General features: G+C 46.8%; 1 protein-coding gene across 2 annotated transcripts in view; it reads right to left on the reverse strand.

Moving 5' to 3' along the window:
• Window positions 1–401: 401 nt before the first annotated feature.
• LOC133132414 (CMP-N-acetylneuraminate-beta-galactosamide-alpha-2,3-sialyltransferase 4-like) overlaps window positions 402–17,744 on the reverse strand; it is a 31,078-nt gene continuing 13,735 nt past the window's right edge. For both annotated transcript variants that reach the window (XM_061247854.1, XM_061247855.1), the window contains 11 exons: window positions 17,189–17,250; window positions 15,422–15,493; window positions 11,930–12,002; window positions 9,768–9,860; window positions 7,528–7,628; window positions 6,827–6,890; window positions 6,481–6,576; window positions 4,650–4,839; window positions 3,808–3,942; window positions 1,764–1,916; window positions 402–1,528 (listed from right to left, as the gene is read on the reverse strand). In XM_061247854.1, the coding sequence (XP_061103838.1) occupies window positions 1,439–1,528; window positions 1,764–1,916; window positions 3,808–3,942; window positions 4,650–4,839; window positions 6,481–6,576; window positions 6,827–6,890; window positions 7,528–7,628; window positions 9,768–9,860; window positions 11,930–12,002; window positions 15,422–15,458 (1,032 nt within the window). In that variant the 5' untranslated portion in view covers window positions 15,459–15,493; window positions 17,189–17,250 and the 3' untranslated portion in view covers window positions 402–1,438. The remainder of the gene's footprint in view (window positions 1,529–1,763; window positions 1,917–3,807; window positions 3,943–4,649; window positions 4,840–6,480; window positions 6,577–6,826; window positions 6,891–7,527; window positions 7,629–9,767; window positions 9,861–11,929; window positions 12,003–15,421; window positions 15,494–17,188; window positions 17,251–17,744) is intronic.

The following is a 17,744-nucleotide window of genomic DNA, read 5'->3' on the forward strand; positions in this document are numbered from 1 at the left end:
TGGACACCCAACAGATGTCTGCAACAAAAGACATTTCTGATTGAACCCTGTATGCTGCAAGCTGCCCAGACTATGGAAATCACACAGCCCCCCTCATCATCCTTTCAATGAAAGCAAATGTCCCTGTCCCCACCATGCAGATGGGTTTATAAACACTCTACTTTATGAATTATCACAACATGAAAAAAACACCCCCTGCTAAAATCCAAACATCACAAATAATGACAGCCATTACCTATTCAGCCCAGCCTATTCTTCCTCTGTGGGCTTCAGTTAGAACTACATTGTGAAAATTTGCTGAATGGATGAATGGATTTTAATGCCCGAAACTGCATAGAAAGTTGTACCAATTTTAATTTCAAACCAAACAAACCCCCCGCCCCCCAAAAAAAGCATTGTCATTTGACCACCATGCGCTTTATTTCAAACGAGAACAGCAATTTAAAAACAAACACCCAGCTCCCCCGAAAAAACGAAACAAAAGCTCAGAGTCTCTGTCACAGTACGGCGGGTCACTGGCAGGAATTCTGGGAATTAGCACACCCACAAACTCCAATCGTCCAATGGTGACGCGACCCACATCACCATTTCCAGCAACTGTCTCCGGGGGTTGGCCGCCCGAGTCGATGCCAGACTCGTACCTCGACTCAGCACCTTAAAACGTGCGCTGCATCGGGTATAAGGGCTGATGATTCCTGGCCTCAGAAACAGTTCTGGAACATTCTCCGATTCTGTACCCCCGTAGAGGCGTGGCCAGCTGCAAGGATGGGACAATTCCAACAGCCAGGCATCTTTCGATAAGGTAGAGGACCGACAAAAAAAAAACTGGTTCTCTGAAGGCTAAATGTGTTTTGACAAGAGTTTTTGGATGCTTAATGATCCATGTTCCATTGCTGTGTCAACTCCCGACTTCGAAAGAACAGTATGGTGTATGCAAGGCTATGCAGGCTATGCTGCAAGGTCTGTGTGGCACTGATTTACATTCATTTTGAATCTCCATTTTACTTTTACCTGCACTTCGATAGATTAGCGGCCTGTCCAGGGTGTGTTCCTGCCTCGCGCACAGTGCATGCTGGGATACGCTCCCGCACACCCCGTGACCCTGACCAGGAACAAATGGGCTAGATGATGGATGGATGGGACTATAACCCACTGCCTTAGTGTATCTAAAGAACAAGGTATTCACAGACCTGGAAAACAACATACACAGTGCCAGGCCTTACAGGCTTATTATGTGTGTGTGTGTGTGTGTGTGTGTGTGTAAAACAATAGTAGAAATCCCACACAGATTTAACGTGTGTGTGTGTGTATGAATGTGAGAGATAAAATGTGCAAGTGTGCATATATGTGCGTGTACACATGTTTTGTGGGTGAGAGAAAGTTCAGATGTACACGTGTGTGTGTGTGGGTGTGTGAGTGAGCAACAGCAGTCCGTGAGTCAGGAGGGGCGGGTCAGGAACAGGATGGCACCGGTGTGCTCCAGTCTCCTCAGAGCTTCCGATTCACGTCGGAGGTCGTGGTGCGAAGCCTGTGAGTTAAGACCACACACACACGCACGCACGCACGCACGCACGCACACACACACACACCACCCCCGCCCACACACACACACACACACACACACAATAAGACCAACTGTCCAATGCTCTGGAACAATAGACCAACTTCTGAATAAACTGGCCCTAAACCCCAATTTCACATCAGCTGTCAGAGCAGCAGCTACAAGACAGAGTCGTGCGAGCAGGCAGTCTTTCCCAGCTTACCGTCATGGACCGCATGGTGTCGCCCCCGTAATAGTGAATGGGCTGCCTCTGGTCCCTGTTCTCGGGGTATCCGAACCCGGCCACGTGAACCACGTCGCAGAAGTTCATGGCGACGTATATGGCCAGAATCCCCGTGGTGGGGTGCGAGGGATTCTGAAAGAAATTCAAATAAAAACCACACCAAAGGTTTCAGGACTTCAGCACACTACAAGCGCAATAATCCATCCCACCACCAGGTAGCAGCACGGGCATGTTGGCCCGACTTCCTCCGTCTCTGCGCCGCCCTGCGGAAAAAACACATAGTTTCCCCCCCCTCTCACACGGCCGTGGAACAAGGGGTCACTGCCTCAGCCTTCCCCCCCCCGGGAAAACGTGCTTCCCAGGCCGATAGCGCTGCCACTCGCAGCCTCGGTCAACGATTCCCCAGAATCGCACGAGAGGGCACGGGCAAATTGTTTCCACATGAAAGCCGAGGGAGAGGCTGACGTAAGCCCCCGCTCCTCTTTCCGAACGGCGGGCAGGAGCGGCGGCGGTCCGCGTCTGTAACCGGAGCGTTCTGCGCGGGGTCTGGAAAAGCTGGGCTCAAACCCTTGGCCAGCTGATCCATTTGTCAGGGATTTGGAAATGAGTCAGCAGCTTCTGCGCTTTCACTGTTAGAGAAAACCTTTTCTTTTTTTTTTTTTTACAGACACTGATGATTTCTACACATTCCTTCCAATTTAAACATTTTGAGGTCGCTTGGTAGAAATGAAAAATATGAGCAAATATTGATCCAAATGCTCCCAGGGCAATCCAAACGGAACAAAATGTCTCCTGCAGCTCATCTGAACAGATTTGGCTCGACCGCTCCTGCAGCTAGGACGGATAAGCAGCGTTAGCTGCTCACTGAGTCCGTTCGACTGCTGTGCGATTTCATGGAGTTTTTCCACAACTTTCGCCACTTCGTTCCTCGTTCGTATGCATCCTCGTAACAGCGCTTATGAAACTCTGAGACGATTGCTTCACACCGTTGAATGGTACAATCTCTTTTTTCTTTTCTGTGGACATCGATTGAGATCGTGTATTAATTGGGCAACGGTGCGGAGGAATTTTTTATTTTATTTGCAGAGTCTGGAAAATGTACTCAGCAGAGAAAGAGAGTCCTGCCTGTAGTGTGAGAGAATGCTGCAAACTGGCAGGGCAAACATACAAACCGCACACAGCCCAACCAGGGCCATATAAGCAGCTAATAGTAGGACAGAATACAAACAACTACACGTAGGAGAGAATACGAACAGCCAAAAGTAGGGGGGAAATACTCTGCAATAAAGGCAAATGCTAGTGGCCCCAGCAGAGGAGGAAAAAATAATAAACAAATGTAATAAAAATTAATCAGGAAACATGAGGGGAGAAAATACAGAGACAGAGGGAGAGACAGAGGTTGAGAGAAGGAAAGAGTTATAGAGAGAGACCGAGAAAATGTATGTGCGGTGTGAGTGTGCGTTTGTGTGTGTGTGTGTGTGTGTGTGTGTGTGTGTGTGAGTGTGTGTGTGTGTGCGTGTGAGTGTGTGTGCGTGCGTGCGAGCGAGTCTGAGCACATGTGAAGCTGTATGTGTGTGTGTGTGTGTGTGTGTGTGTGTGTGTGCGCGCGTGTGAGTGTGTGCGCGCGTGTGTGTGCGTGTGAGTGTGTGTGCGTGCGAGCGAGTGAATGTGAGTCTGAGCACATGTGAAGCTGTGTGTGTGTGTGTGTGTGTGTGTGAGTGTGTGTGAGTGTGTGTGCGTGCGTGCGAGCGAGTCTGAGCACATGTGAAGCTGTATGTGTGTGTGTGTGTGTGTGTGTGTGTGTGTGTGTGTGCGAGCGAGTGAATGCGAGTCTGAGCACATGTGATGCTGTATGTGTGTGTGTGTGTGTGTGTGTGTGTGTGTGTGTGTGCGCGTGCGCGTGTGCGCGCGCGTGAGTGTGTGTGCGTGTGAGTGTGTGTGCGTGTGTGTGCGTGTGAGTGTGTGTGAGTGTGTGTGCGTGCGAGCGAGTGAATGTGAGTAAAAGGGCAGTGGACCCTCTCACCTGGTTAATCGATGTCATGGGGAGGTTGAGCAGGCGGCTGGCGGTCTGCTGCATGAAGAAGGGATCCAGGATGCGGATCTGACTGGCCTTACCCAGCCAGAACTGTGGAGGGGGCTTCCAAAACCCTCTCCTCATCTGGTGGAGACGGGACAGGGTGGGGGAAGGAGGTGAGATGAGCCCGGTTGTGACAAACCCTCTCCAGCATCTCTAATTTCCCCACCCCAAAGCCAAATTCCCCATCTTCTACAAATTAAATAAACGCTGCAAGAGCAGAAGGGTCCAATGAATAGCGGTTTGGAGAGGCCTTGTGTTACATGTTTACTGTGAAACGGGGAGACGTAGTGTCATTGATGCGAAGCACCACTCTTACATAGCACTCCCACATTTCAGCGACTCCGGTGCTAATGGCTCCCCCTTGTGGAGAATATTCAGCCTGATAAACGAGAGATAGTGATTTACAAGCGTGGTCCATGAGGCTGCTCTGCATCTAAGCATTTCAGGACAGCTGTAAATGGTAAATGGCAGGCATTTATATAGCGCCTTTATCCAAAGCGCTGTACAATTGATGCTTCGCCATTCACCCATTCATACACACACACACACACCGACGGCGATTGGCTGCCATGCAAGGCGCCGACCAGCTCGTCAGGAGCATTTGGGGGTTAGGCGTCTTGCTCAGGGACACAGCCCGGGCGGGGGATCGAACCGGCAGCCCTCCGACTGCCAGACGACTGCTCTCACTGCCTGAGCCATGTCGCCATGCGGCTGTGATTGGTTGGCCTCCCTCAGAACCCCGCCCCCTTCCCAGAGGGCCGCTGCCCTGGGGGGAGAGCCGAGCGTACCCTCTTCTCGTCGTACAGGATCTCTTTGATCCAGCGCAGGTCCTGCTGTTTGAAGGGCACCAGCACCATCATGGTGTTGGGCTCGTTGTGGAAGTCGGGGTTGTCGGAGGCCGACTCCGGGTAGAAGAAGCGCATGGTGGTCTTGCTGCCGACGTCGCGCTCGTAGCCCCGCACGGGGGCGTTGTTCAGTCTGGGCGGGAGCAGAGAGAACCCCAAAAAACCCTCTGAATCGTGCGCTAGGCACAGCGGCTCGGCGTATACAACGTGTACGGATATCAAGTGTTAGCACCATTTTGTGTAGCATCTGGGTAAATCCATGGTAACTGCCATTACCAATGACATTGCGCATGCGTGTGGTAAACCAATATAGCTACACAATGGAGAGTGATGGGGTCATTTCATCCTGAATGTTAAAAGAACATGTCCACTCAGTGAGCACTTTATTAGATCTTTATTATACTTTATTTTTTATTTTTTTTACTAATCGGTCTTCCACTGCTGTAGCCTATCCACTTTTTGACGGTTTGACACGTTGTGTGTTCAGAGATGCTCTTCTGCATACCACGGTTGTAATGCATGGCTATTTACGCCTCTGTCACATTCCTGTCAGCTTCCACTGGTCTGGCCCTTCTCCTGAGTCTGACCTCTCTCATTAACAACGTGTTTTTGCCCATACAACTGCCGCTCAATCAATGTTTTTTTTGGTTTTTCGCACCATTCTCTGTAAACTCTAGAGACTGTTGTGCGTGAAAGTCCCAGGAGATCAGCCGTTTCTGAGATACTCAAACCACCCGGTCTGCCACCAACAATCATTCCAAGGTCACTTAGATCACACTTATTCCCCATTCTGAACCTCTTGACTACGTCTGCATATTTCCAGGGTTTTGCCGAGTGTGGCCTTGCCTGAAAATACTGTGGCCTCAAAATGTAGTACTCCATCACGCAAACATCCTGTAGGTTGGTTTCAACATGTCTAAACCATGCAATTTCAGGCATTTCATCAGTCATATGGAAAAAAACAAGAGCACTTCCATATCAATGTGCTTTCATAATACAAAACATTAACAACAACATTATTTGAGACAGTGGCCACTGTTGGTATCACGTGGAAAGTAAAATAAACCTGTTTTTACATTGAAAGTAATCTTTGCTATTTATTTTATGTGCAACAGCATGTGTCGAAACAATAAACAGCAACTTGGAAAAGATGGTACTGCTGTTAGACTGCAGTACAATACTAGTTTATTACATTGCTCCTTTCTACCTAATACTGCACTTGCGTCGAATTCCCGTTGATAATCTAATTTGTTAGATGCCACACAAGGTTGATGAAGACTACCCCCTTCGTAAAGAGGGTATATTCTAAAGTGAAACAGACAGTATCTGCATGCTAATCGTGCTATGAAAGCAGATCGGGAAATGAAACGCGTATGACAACATTTCATTTTTTGTTTAACCTGTTTTACCAGGCAGGGAACTAAGGGCAGAGGCAGAGAATGGGGAGAGGTCAAGGGCGAACAAAGGGGCAAAGAAAGGACATATAAATGCTTCAAAGGCATACGGGAACCATGTGAAAGACATTACCACCGATGGTATTATTGATAATATTCATAGCTGAAAGGGCAGCCAACAAAGAACTCCAGCAGTACAGGAAAGACCGAGACGGAAGCACTGGGCCAAGGACACTGTGGCTAAACTGTCTTCTAATTTGATTGTACGACAAATAAACACAGAAATAAACACTCAAATTAACCATGAGTCTTTGACAATAGAGATGTCGATGAAGGTGTACAATTAAATGGGGTATTAAAATGACCGGGTCGCGCATTACCTGATCACCACGTCGTACTTGTTTATCATGGCCCCGAGCGAGCTGTTCTTGATGCCGAAACCGTTTCCAATGACAACGCAGGTTCTGCATGGCAGGCTAGAGACAGGACAAGAGAAACGGAGACAAACTCATCACACTCATAAACCCCAGGAGAAAAGGAGCTCGCCGTGTTCTCCTGCTGCGGAGCGTCACGAGTTGGCCCACAAAACCCCCTTTTTTTTCACGCCTGGTTTCACTTCAGTTCCTTTAAGGAGATTGATGTGTCTGAGGCAAAACTTTTTTTTTCGGACATTCTTGCTATTTTTTCTTCCTGGTCCAGGGTGGATGACGCAATGGACTCACATACCTCTCGATGCGGTCTGGCATTCCGTAGTTAGCCACGATGGCTAAGACTTTCAGAAGATAGAACTCTGCAAAAGAACAGAGCACAAAGGTTTCTGGCTTGGGCAGTTTAAATAATTCCTCAGAGACAGAGAGATTGATAATTACATGTATACAGCGCTTTTCTGGACGCTCAAAGCGTTTACTGTGATGTGAGGGAAACTCGCCTCAACCACCACCAAGGCGTAGCCATCTGGGTGATGCACGGCTGCCATTTTGCGCCAGAATGCTCACCACACACCAGCTGAGGTGGAGAGGGAGAGAACAATATTTTTGCCAATTAAATCAGGGGATGATTAGGAGGGCAGGGTAAAAGAGCCAGGTTGGGAATTTAGCCAGGACACCGGGGAACCTCCTACTCTTTGCGAAGACTGTCATGGGATCTTTAATGTCCACAGTGAGTCAGAGCGTCCTGCTACCTTTCTAATTACGAACCGGCGCTGACGTCGCGTCCGCGTACGACAGCGGGACCGAGAAACGCAGCGCCGGTCGCTTCCAGCCCCGGACGGGCGGGAGAGAGAGAGAGAGCTACGGGAACGTGTGTGCAGCAGGACTGAGGGAACGCACGCGTGTTTAATAAAACTGTCAGCGTCGGGGGGCCTAGAGGCAGCGTCGTTCGGGGGGCCCCCCGAAATGAAACTTCACAGGAAGGCCGCGGACACTCACCGCTGCCCTTCACGCCGTAAGGCAGTGGCAGAGACGAAGACGAGGAGTCTTTCCAGAGGAAGTCTCCCAGCCGGAGGAACAGCTGCGCCCTTCTCGTCACGCTGGGTTAGCGAAGGGAGAAACAAGAGATTATATGCAATGTACCAAAGGACCATTTTTTCCACACGGCGATATGGAACTATGCAGTCAACATACTGCTCCAAATACCATTATACCCACATATATATTCAAATAAAGCAAGAATGCAGATTACCCGTTCAAGAGCTCCTGGGCTTAAACAATAACATGAAATTTTCAAGGACAATTTGAGGGAATGTATGCATCATTTGTGTGGAAAGGTTGAACATTTAGAAATTCTTTGAGACGTAGCATACCCCGTTTCTGTTCACAACACAACCCCAATGAAAACAGCCAAGCTGATGGTGTCAAGTCATGACATCCCACATCCTGCTTACAACGCAAAAAAAAGAAACTGAGCAGAGACGGGGGGGGGGGGAAGTGAATAATCGGGCACCAACACCTATGCAAGAGTTTGCTGGCATCGTCGGGCCCGATTACGTCCCTCTTTCCGCCGGACCGACGCCTTGTTTTCGCCGCTCTGCGGTTATGACCTGGTGTGCCAACGACGTCCGGGAGGGCCACGGGGAGCGAGGAAGGGCGGTGCCCGCCGCTTGTCAGACCCCTCGCCTTACACCCCGCTCCGAACAGGAAACGAGCGGTGGCGGTGGGTGGGGGAGGGGCGCGGCGGAGCTGTAATGTCTGAGTGCAGAGCGCTTGCAGCCAGCCAGCTCCACTGCTACTTTCTCAGTTCCAGGGAAATGGGCGAAATGTCATGCAAAAGCCAATGCAAATGCGAATGCGAAACAAACACCTTCTCTCTAGCCTCCTCACTTCTCCACTCCGACCACTTTTTAACCAGGTGCCGTCTTCCGATCCAATGCTTTTTAAACACGTTGCTGCGAACGTTGAGACATTCTCGAATGTAAACGGAAGCGAGTGAACTTGCAACCGGCGCATTCGCTTTTCTTATTAATGTGACAGGTTTCTCCCCCCTCTGCGTGACCCAAACTGTGTGAGGTAGGGCCAAAGCAACTTCCTCCCAGGGGTAGTACCGTCAGCCGTTCAGGACACAACATTTAACACCTCTTTTATGAGGCAGCACACAATTCAGCAGCTGTGGAATGTTCTAGATGCACAATAGTTATAGATTACCAATAAAAGTGTTATGAAAGTGTGGTAAATGATTGAGCAGCGCCTCGCAGATGGACACATTTCACGTCAGCCGCCGTTCTATACGAAAACTGGCCGTGCGAACAACTTGATTCTACTTCCAAAATCTTTTTTTTCCTACAACAGTGGAAAAACATGGGCCTAAACAGTATGTATGGAATAAGCACAAGAAAATGTTCAGTATTCACATTCAAATCAATTCCATTTTACTCAGAGACTACCTTTGAAAATGATGCTGTTGAAGTTCATGAACTCTCTGTTAGTTAATACTTAAACTATTACGCAGCTTTCACATGACAAGAATCAAACGCTGCATTCAACGCCAAGTGAGGCGGTGACAACATATGGGAAGAATCGAGCGCTGGCAGTTGTTGAAACTTCTGTCAACCATCCAGGAAACCGTTCGTTTGTTAAACTGTAACAAGCTGCCACAATGCGTGATAGTAGCAGGTTGGCTGCGGGTATAAAAGGCTAAATTGTGTACTCGCTTTGTGAAAACAAATATATTAGGTTTATATTGGGTTTAAGAAACTAACCAGGCTAACTCAGTTAGCCATGGAGCTTACTGGTATGCGAAATGGTTGGGCTCTGTGTGAGCGTACACTACGTCTGTGTCCTTCATTTAAAGCTGTGATGCGACTTGACACGCTAGGAAAGGTCAGCTTCAAACAAGGTCAAAGGTCAAAGTTCAAACAATTTGAACCCCGATGGCGCTCAACTTGGCTTTATTTTGCGCTGCCCGCTACGCCAGGCTTAGCCTTGCTGTCAAGTCGGGCTTCCACGCTCCCTCCATAGGAATTGAATGGCTTTAATGACACCGTGAGAGTTTTTGACACTGGTCGTGTGAAAGCAGCTTTCCTGTGCAAACATCTATAAATAATACATTTAAAAAAAAGAGGTAACATTTCATCGGATGTTAACGTGTCAGTAAAAAGGAACCAAAAGGCCCCCGCCGTGCCAGTTACGCTTGCTCTCCACCTCCAGGGCCACGGGCGCTGTTTATAACTCACTTAAAGCCGAGCGCCTCCCACTTCTTCGAGCCGTTCGTCCAGGTGCTGCAGGCCATTCTGCTGGGGGTGCGGGCCTTGCTGGTGCCTGCGTAGCTGGGAGACAAACAGGCGGCCGTCGCTGGAACGAAACGCACTCAAACCCAAAGCCCAAAGAGACGGCGGGGCTCGCCGAATCCATGGCATGGATTACCACTCGGTAACCGCTGGTTCACAAAGAGCCGATCTATATACAACGTGGAGCGAAGGTCACAGCTTACCCAGCCTTTATCTGACAGAAATGTTTTTATAAAACCACTATCATTACGTTCGCATCAGAAAAAACATATATATATTTTTTTTACATCCATTTTCACATAACAGAAAAAATGCCAGATAATATACACTCAGTGAGCACTTTAGTAGGTATTTGACTTCTTTTTTTAGACTTCTGCTGCTGTAGCCTAACCACATTTATGATGCGAGTTATGATGCGTTGTGTATTTAGAGATGCTCTCTGTAATGTGCGGTTATTTGCATTACTGTCACCTTCCTGTCAGCTTTGACCAGTCTGGCCATTCTGCTCTGACGTCTCTCATTGAAGGCGCATTTCTGCCTGCAGAACTGCTGCTCACTGGATTGTTTTGGGCACCATTCTTTGCAAACTGTAGAGACCAGTGTGCAGTTCCTGAGATACTCAAACCACCCTGTCTGCCATCAACAATCATTCCACGGTCAAAGTCGCCTAGATCACATTTTTCCCCATTCTGATGGTTGATGTGAACATTAACTGAAGCTCCTGACCCGTATCTACATGATTGTGTGCACTGCACTACTGCCACACAATTGGCTGATTAGATAATTGCATGAATAGGTTGGTGTAATAAAGTAAAAATGTGCTCGGTGAGTAGTTGCTATAACACTGGCAGCAGAGCTCAGAAATTAATCAACAACAGGTCCGCCTGAACAAAAAAAAACAATGGCACTATTAGACAGCTATGAAAGCCAACGGGAAGGGGAGTGTCCATTTTAAATGGGACAGCGACCACATCCTCATTCTCATGACATGCCTTCTGGCCCTGAATGAGGCAGGCCCGCTCCATTAGCACCGTCCACTCAGAAGGCTCGGAGCGCTGGTGCACGGTAAACCAGGAGAGCAGATGGACTGAAGCACAGAGTCACCTCTGGTGCCTGTTACTGGGCTTAAAGAGCCCGGCCACGCTAAAATCGACATTGGAACTGAGGACGTGCTGGAGATTTTTTTTTTGTTGTTGTTGCAGAAGCAAGTTTAATTTGTATTCACGTCGATTAATATTTACCGTCCGCATGCATGTCTTTTGAGACGCTCTTAGTCAGTTCATAATGGAAACCTTGAAGCTGAAATGATCTCATATGCGGCTAGTACACTGAGAACACACACAGTCGAGAGCCATGGTGGCGCCACTTGAGACACGTTTTTATTTCTGGCTGTGGCTAAAATTGCCACCACTAACAACTACTCTACAAACAAAATGAAGTTAGCGATACAATTTTACTTAAAACTATCTCTCTGATTAATTTCAATGTCCCTGCTAGGAAGTCAGGTATTTTCCAGCAGGAATTCCACACAAATTCCACACAGGAATGGTTAGGTGAAAACACCACCCATGTTCTGCAATGGCCATCTCAGTCTCCAGACTTAAATCCCATCAAAAACCATAAGTGCAAATTCAGGGATATCAATGATTCTGAAAAGTTCTGCAGGAATAGTCAGAAATCTCTCCAAATGTATTCTCTATCCTCATCACCCATTATAGAAAAATACAGACAGCATTCATCTTTGCCAGCCAGGGGTATTTGCACAAAGTATTAAACCAGGGGTGCCAATAATTTTGGTTTTCAGAAAATATAGATTACTTTGCCTAATAAAAAGCATTAAAACATGAGGGTAAATGTATTGAAATAAAAGTATATCGTGTTCCTATATGTTTGAACATAACGCATAGATTAGTATCATATCGTGACATTCAGTCCTAGGTCCCTCCGGTCCCAACGGAGTACAAACCAGCCATTATAGTCTGCAACAGGTGTAGCCACGCTGAAGAACAGTCTCGGCACAAACAGATGTCCTCTCTCCCTTCTCTTAGTAGTTTATCAGGTTTATTTTGAACAGAAAGAGAACCGTGTGGAGTCGTGGCGGGCCTTACCTCTGGAGGAAGACGTGGGAGATGTAGAACGAGATGAAGAACAGCAGCACAGTTATCAGTCTGACGGACCATGCTGTGGGCCAGAACCAGAGCACACACACACGTTCAGCGTTAGCGCTAACTACGACCCGTTAGCCATATGGGCTACCTCCCAAGCTTTCTCCCTGTCAAGCTTTCACCCAGGGAGGGTTTCTGTGGCAGTACAATTCCATAAATAAATCAATTAAGAGTGATATAATTGCGGTCAATTGTGATTGATTTATTGCTGTGTTAACCGTGTGTGGTTTGCTAACCTTGATGCAAACTGGAGGTGGAGAACAAAAGACATTTTGTGGAGTTTTTTTCCCCTCATTAATTTTTGTCCACCAACAAAAGGGTGATAATTTATGAGGCCACTTCTTAGGCAAACACAATTCTGTACCATAATCATCTCAATGAATCATTTAATTTCCACAGAGCCTTCCTATCCACACCAGGGCTGGTAGGAGGTGAGGCATTTCACAGTTAAGACCCAGAATTGCCTCAACAGGTGTACTAGATCAGAACAAAAGCTCGTGCCCACACCAGGTCCTTTTGAAAAACATCGGACACACCTGTTTCCTGGAAAAAACACCCACGTTGCATCAACAAGCTCTTTGACTAGCTCATTTGTGCAAGTGGTTGTTTTTCTTTTTAGCACGGGTAAGGGTACCTACACTGATGCCTTCACGAATGATAATATGCAGCTCACAGCACATGTTAAATAATAAATAATAAATAATACATATAAAAAGTCAGAAGTGTATTAATCATCAACCACGCTGGTACAGGAAAGTTTTCCACAAACCTTTTGCCGAGGGTGAGCATGCATCTACCATTCTCTTTAAAAAAAAAAATATATATATAAGAATCTTTGCCAAGAGTGCAGTTACACGTAAATCAATAAAATGTAATACTGAGCTTCAGAGATGCAGTCCACCTGCAGTGTTGGGGCAGAACCGGAAAGCATGAGGTCATTTTCATTAGCATTTGTACACCGTTTGCGTGTGGTGTTCGCCCGCGGTAACAGCTTAAATTACATCACAGGAGAGAGGAGCCATGCAACTGCAAACTGATTCAGAATGTCTAACACAGGCAGGAGGCATTTTGGAAAAAACGTGCAGAACTTGTGTTTGATTAGACTGCTTAGACAAAGGATCGAACGATGCAGCCAGGGCAGTACGCCACACTAGGGGGGACAGCCCGTTGCCTAGCGGCTATGATACACGGCTGGGAAGGTCGGTGGTTCACACTCGAGTGTAGCCACAATAAGATCTGCACAGCAGTTGGGTCCTTGAGCAGGGCCCTTAACCCCACATTGCACCAGAGGGGATCACGTCACGTTGGATAAATGTATCGGCAAATTAAATAGCTAATTATCATCACACTGCACTACACTGGTACCACTGGCCAAGTCTAGCGCAGGTGTTCTGTGGTGGTTGAGACAGCCTTCTAGACAGGCACCACAAGTTAAAGAATGTAGGCGCAGTTATGTGCCAAGGACTTTCACCACGCACTGAAATGTACACTGCAATTACGAATCTGATGAATTACCCCGCCCATCTGTGTACAGTCTCTTTGTTTGAGGGATGTTCAGGTTAAACTTCCCCATAACATTACACTGCCTACATTTCAATATCAGCAAAAAAAAAAAAAAAAAAAAAAGTTAATAGATCACCAGAGCTATAAAAGTTTACTTTCAAGCATTTAAGATTCAACATCATATTCATCGGTCAAAAATGAGGAGCATTTCAATATGAACCTTGAATTTCACTCAAACACATTTATCACATGGACTTTTTGGCATTTGGCAGACACTCTTACTCATAAATGCCAACCGCGTACCATCATAGGTGTACAGGCTGTAGGTTTAACTATTAACCCTTTCAGTCCCATAGGGCACTCAAAATGACTGCTATGCTATATTTCAGCTCTATTAAAACCCTACTACATTTTCTCAATTTTCTCAACCGAAGCCAAAAGCCCTTGGGATTTGGGTGGACCCACTTCATATCGGGCTCAGGACTGAAAGGGTTAGCCATTAAATTACAGTGCCCCTACCCCACCCTGAGGGCGTAACACAATTACTTCCTGTGCCCCTTGCGACAGACCTACGACACAATGGGACAGTGGAAAAGCCCTTGTGATGCCCCCTCGGCGAATGAAACCTCGGCAGTCGATTGGGGTGGCCGAGGCAGTGCTGTATGATGGGACTAAACTGGCAGGTGCGCTGGACGAGCTGGGTGCGGGACGGATCAAATTTTCGCCAGCGGGGCATGCGCTTGGACAGATGAAGCTGAAACCTCATCAGTTTTTCAGAACAGCAAGCTAATGTTGAATGTCACGGGGATCATATTTGACGCGGTGTTACAATGTTATACTGTGCGCTCGCACAGGCTTGCAGGGAGCCGTTTAGTGGTTATAGTAAGAGATTTAAAATCTTTTTCTCTGCCTCCAGAGACACGCTCTGTTACTCGTTTCATTCATCCAAGTAAGGAAGTAAGTAAATACATGACAGAAAAAAGTAACCACAAAGCTGCAAAATAGGGAAGAACTGGGGGGAAATTGGAGCACAGCGCACACTCTAGCTTCCAGTGCTTTAATAACCACTAACTCGCTGAACACACCACCACCGGTACTAAACTGAGGCGGTAGGCAGGCTAGCAACAGATAGAGTGTCCAATGATAATCACCACCCTTCAGCACCGGGGGGTGTTTACATTGTTAGTTGGCAAGGTGATAAGCTGGAGTAACTGAACAACAGCGTGTCTTTTCTTCGGTAAATGCCTCAGGTGTACGGTATGCATTACTTTCGGCAGGCCACTTATTGCAGGTTGCTCTAGATAAAAGCACATGCCAAATAATGATGATGTAATGTAATGCCACCAGGGAACGTGGAGCAAGAGAGGTACCAGGTTAATCATGGAAGCAGGTTGTTATTTAGCCTGCCAGACACATTTCAAATCCCATATAAGGCTGTTAAATAGAGGAAATCAAAAATAAAAATAAAATTAGATAAAACACTGAATCAATGTCACATCAATATCGGTTTAAATCTGTAAATATAAAATAACTGCAGTTCTTTCGAATGACCATAAATGCTAGAGATGGGTCCACATACAGTGGACAACACAAGACTGAGGACACTACCAGGACTTGATGTTGCGTGATGTTTGGCCTTTCCCCTCTTTAACTGTTCCCACAGACACTGGATCGAGTTCGGGTCTGGTAACTGTGGAGGGAATGCCTTCCCCTACGACCTCCCACTGCTTTCAATGACACATTCATGAAAAAGAAGTGTACTGGGAGTATCATGACCGCATTATTCCTGGATTAAATAATGAAAACAACCAGGACTCGGTAGTGTCCGTCAATGAGATTGGTTGGTACCACTGCATACGCCCGCGTCCCACAGAAAAACACACGCGAACCGTTAAAACCCAAGTGCATAAGCGACGTTGTTTAAGTTCTTACTTTTCGCCGTCTTGAGAGACATCTTCACATGCTCCATCGCGCTCTCATCTCTGAACTGCACATGGCGTTACCCTGCGGAGGGAAGGAGGGATGGAGGGATGGAGGGAGGGGAGGTGGAATATCATCACTCAGGTCAACGCCCCAGCCTCGTCTTTGTCCTTCCTCCCATTGTCGTGCTCAGGTAGCCGTCGGGGCAGTAAAATTAAAAACTCAAGCCGGGACACGTGCCAAGCTGCAACGGCACCGTGATGACGGGCTATTCTAGACGCTTTTCCTCCCCAAAAACAAAAAAATACAAAAAAAAACAAAGGGAAAAAAAGAAGAAAAGGAAACCGGACTTGAAAACAGAGGTAAAAACAAGCGGCCAGTCGTTGTGTCCTCACGCCCTCATACACGCCGTAGCGCGATCCGCCGGCTTTAAATAACACATCGGGAAGAGCCTGGATCAGGCGGGATTACCGTGCCGCTGATGTCATAGGTAGCCACGGACAACGGGCTGCGATTACCACACCCGTTCAGGGGGTTTCCCCGCCGACTCCGCACTGGTTCAAACTTGAACAAAATGACTTGCCTTACTATTATAACTATACTAACTACTGTTAATTATAGGCTCTTAAGCTGAAATGACACACTTATGTGGAAAGGTAACCTCAGGTAAGGTATTTTCTTTTGTGATTAGTATTTTTTTATTTTACTGTGTGTTTTGTATCTGAGATGAACATCCTGGTTTGAACTTTTTTTTTTTTTATAGATAAATGAAATATTGACAACTACCAAGATTGGGGACATTGTGTTTGCAAGGACGCAGGGACCTATATCTCTCTTCACACCTGACTACACAATGAAAGTCAATTCATCGGAAACCAGTTGGGACCAGACGACCCCAGCTTTATGCATCTCTCCGGGAAGTCAATTCAGGGCTCCAGTGCCGCTTCTACACGGACAGCACCTCACCATTCCTTGAGCCAGCACTGCATGCAGACACAGTAAGACTAAACAAACATTCCAGGCGTAGCCAGTGTTTAACTTAGTCTTAACCCATACGGTCAATCTGTGTTTCTATTTGTCTTTGTCTTATTAGTTGAATGAATTCCGTTAGCTGTATATACTCAGTAAATCAGTTTGCGCATATGTATAGCGTGAAACCACACATGTAGCCTCTCTCTCTTCTTGCAGCTAACTCTAACACTCCCGCTCACGACTCATAATTGGAGGCATACGTGAGGATGATTCAGTCAGAATTAATTATTCAGTCTTAATTATTCCTAACTCGCAGTCCACACATAGCATGCAGGGGAGTGTCCCCTACAACGCCACAGTTCAGTGAGCTCGAAAAAGGAGCTTGAAAAACGCTCCAAAAGCTAACATGCAAGAAAAGAAAACGTGGTAGCCGGTTAAGATGAACAAGGGACATTTGGCTCTTAACCACTGCAGGTGGTACGCTTGCTAACAGAAGGCTACTGTAGCGGCTTCGCGTAGGTGGATAATGTGAATGTGAATAATGCAGTTGCGCCATGGAGTGTGATGTAAGGGTACCTTACTACAATCTCTGTGCGTTTCTACTAGCCACAGTGGAGCACGGGGTTTAACCTCAGCCTAAGCCAGTCCTGAACAAGCACAAAATACGATGGAACCTTCCGCTAAAGTTTAAACATCCTTATGAAAACCTCCGGGGGCAGACTCCGATGGATGGGTGAGTAAACATAATTAAAGAGGCCTCTCACATGTTGGTCTGTGTGCAAGGTTCAAACGCGTGCCATTTTATACCTGTTCCTGAGGTCATCTCCATCTCGGGACCGTGGGCTCCTCTTTTCACAGTGGTTCCCTCCCTGCAGATTAAACACAGGAAAGTTTTACAGCGTTAGTTCAGACAATGAGACTCTTTCTCCGAAGGAGTCACGGGGTGCAGATTTGCAAAGGAAATAACGTCCGTGCTGTGTGCCCTGTAACAAAATGCTGATTTTCTGATTTGTAGATTGCAGTAGGAGAATGCGCAGTTACGCAGAAGGATAAAATACACACACCCAGAATACGCAGAAAGAGAGAGCACATAAATATTCACTAATACCACATGAAAACTAAAATACAAATAGATTAGAAGCACTGTTGTTTGGCACCATACAATTTTCTACATGGAAGCCATTGTACAGATGACTATTTTTTGACCAAAACACGTCCAAAGTAGACTGATTCAAGAAAAAAGAGCACTTAGATGGCAAACAGACAAAAAAATTTCCTCATCTGAATAAATCCACAAACAAACAACAACAAAAAAAAGTGGTTTCGCAAAATGAACTGCAACAGAACTTTGGCATTTCCATAT

The sequence above is a fragment of the Conger conger genome, chromosome 7, assembly GCF_963514075.1.
Source record: "Conger conger chromosome 7, fConCon1.1, whole genome shotgun sequence".
In the NCBI taxonomy this organism is placed as follows: domain Eukaryota; kingdom Metazoa; phylum Chordata; class Actinopteri; order Anguilliformes; family Congridae; genus Conger; species Conger conger.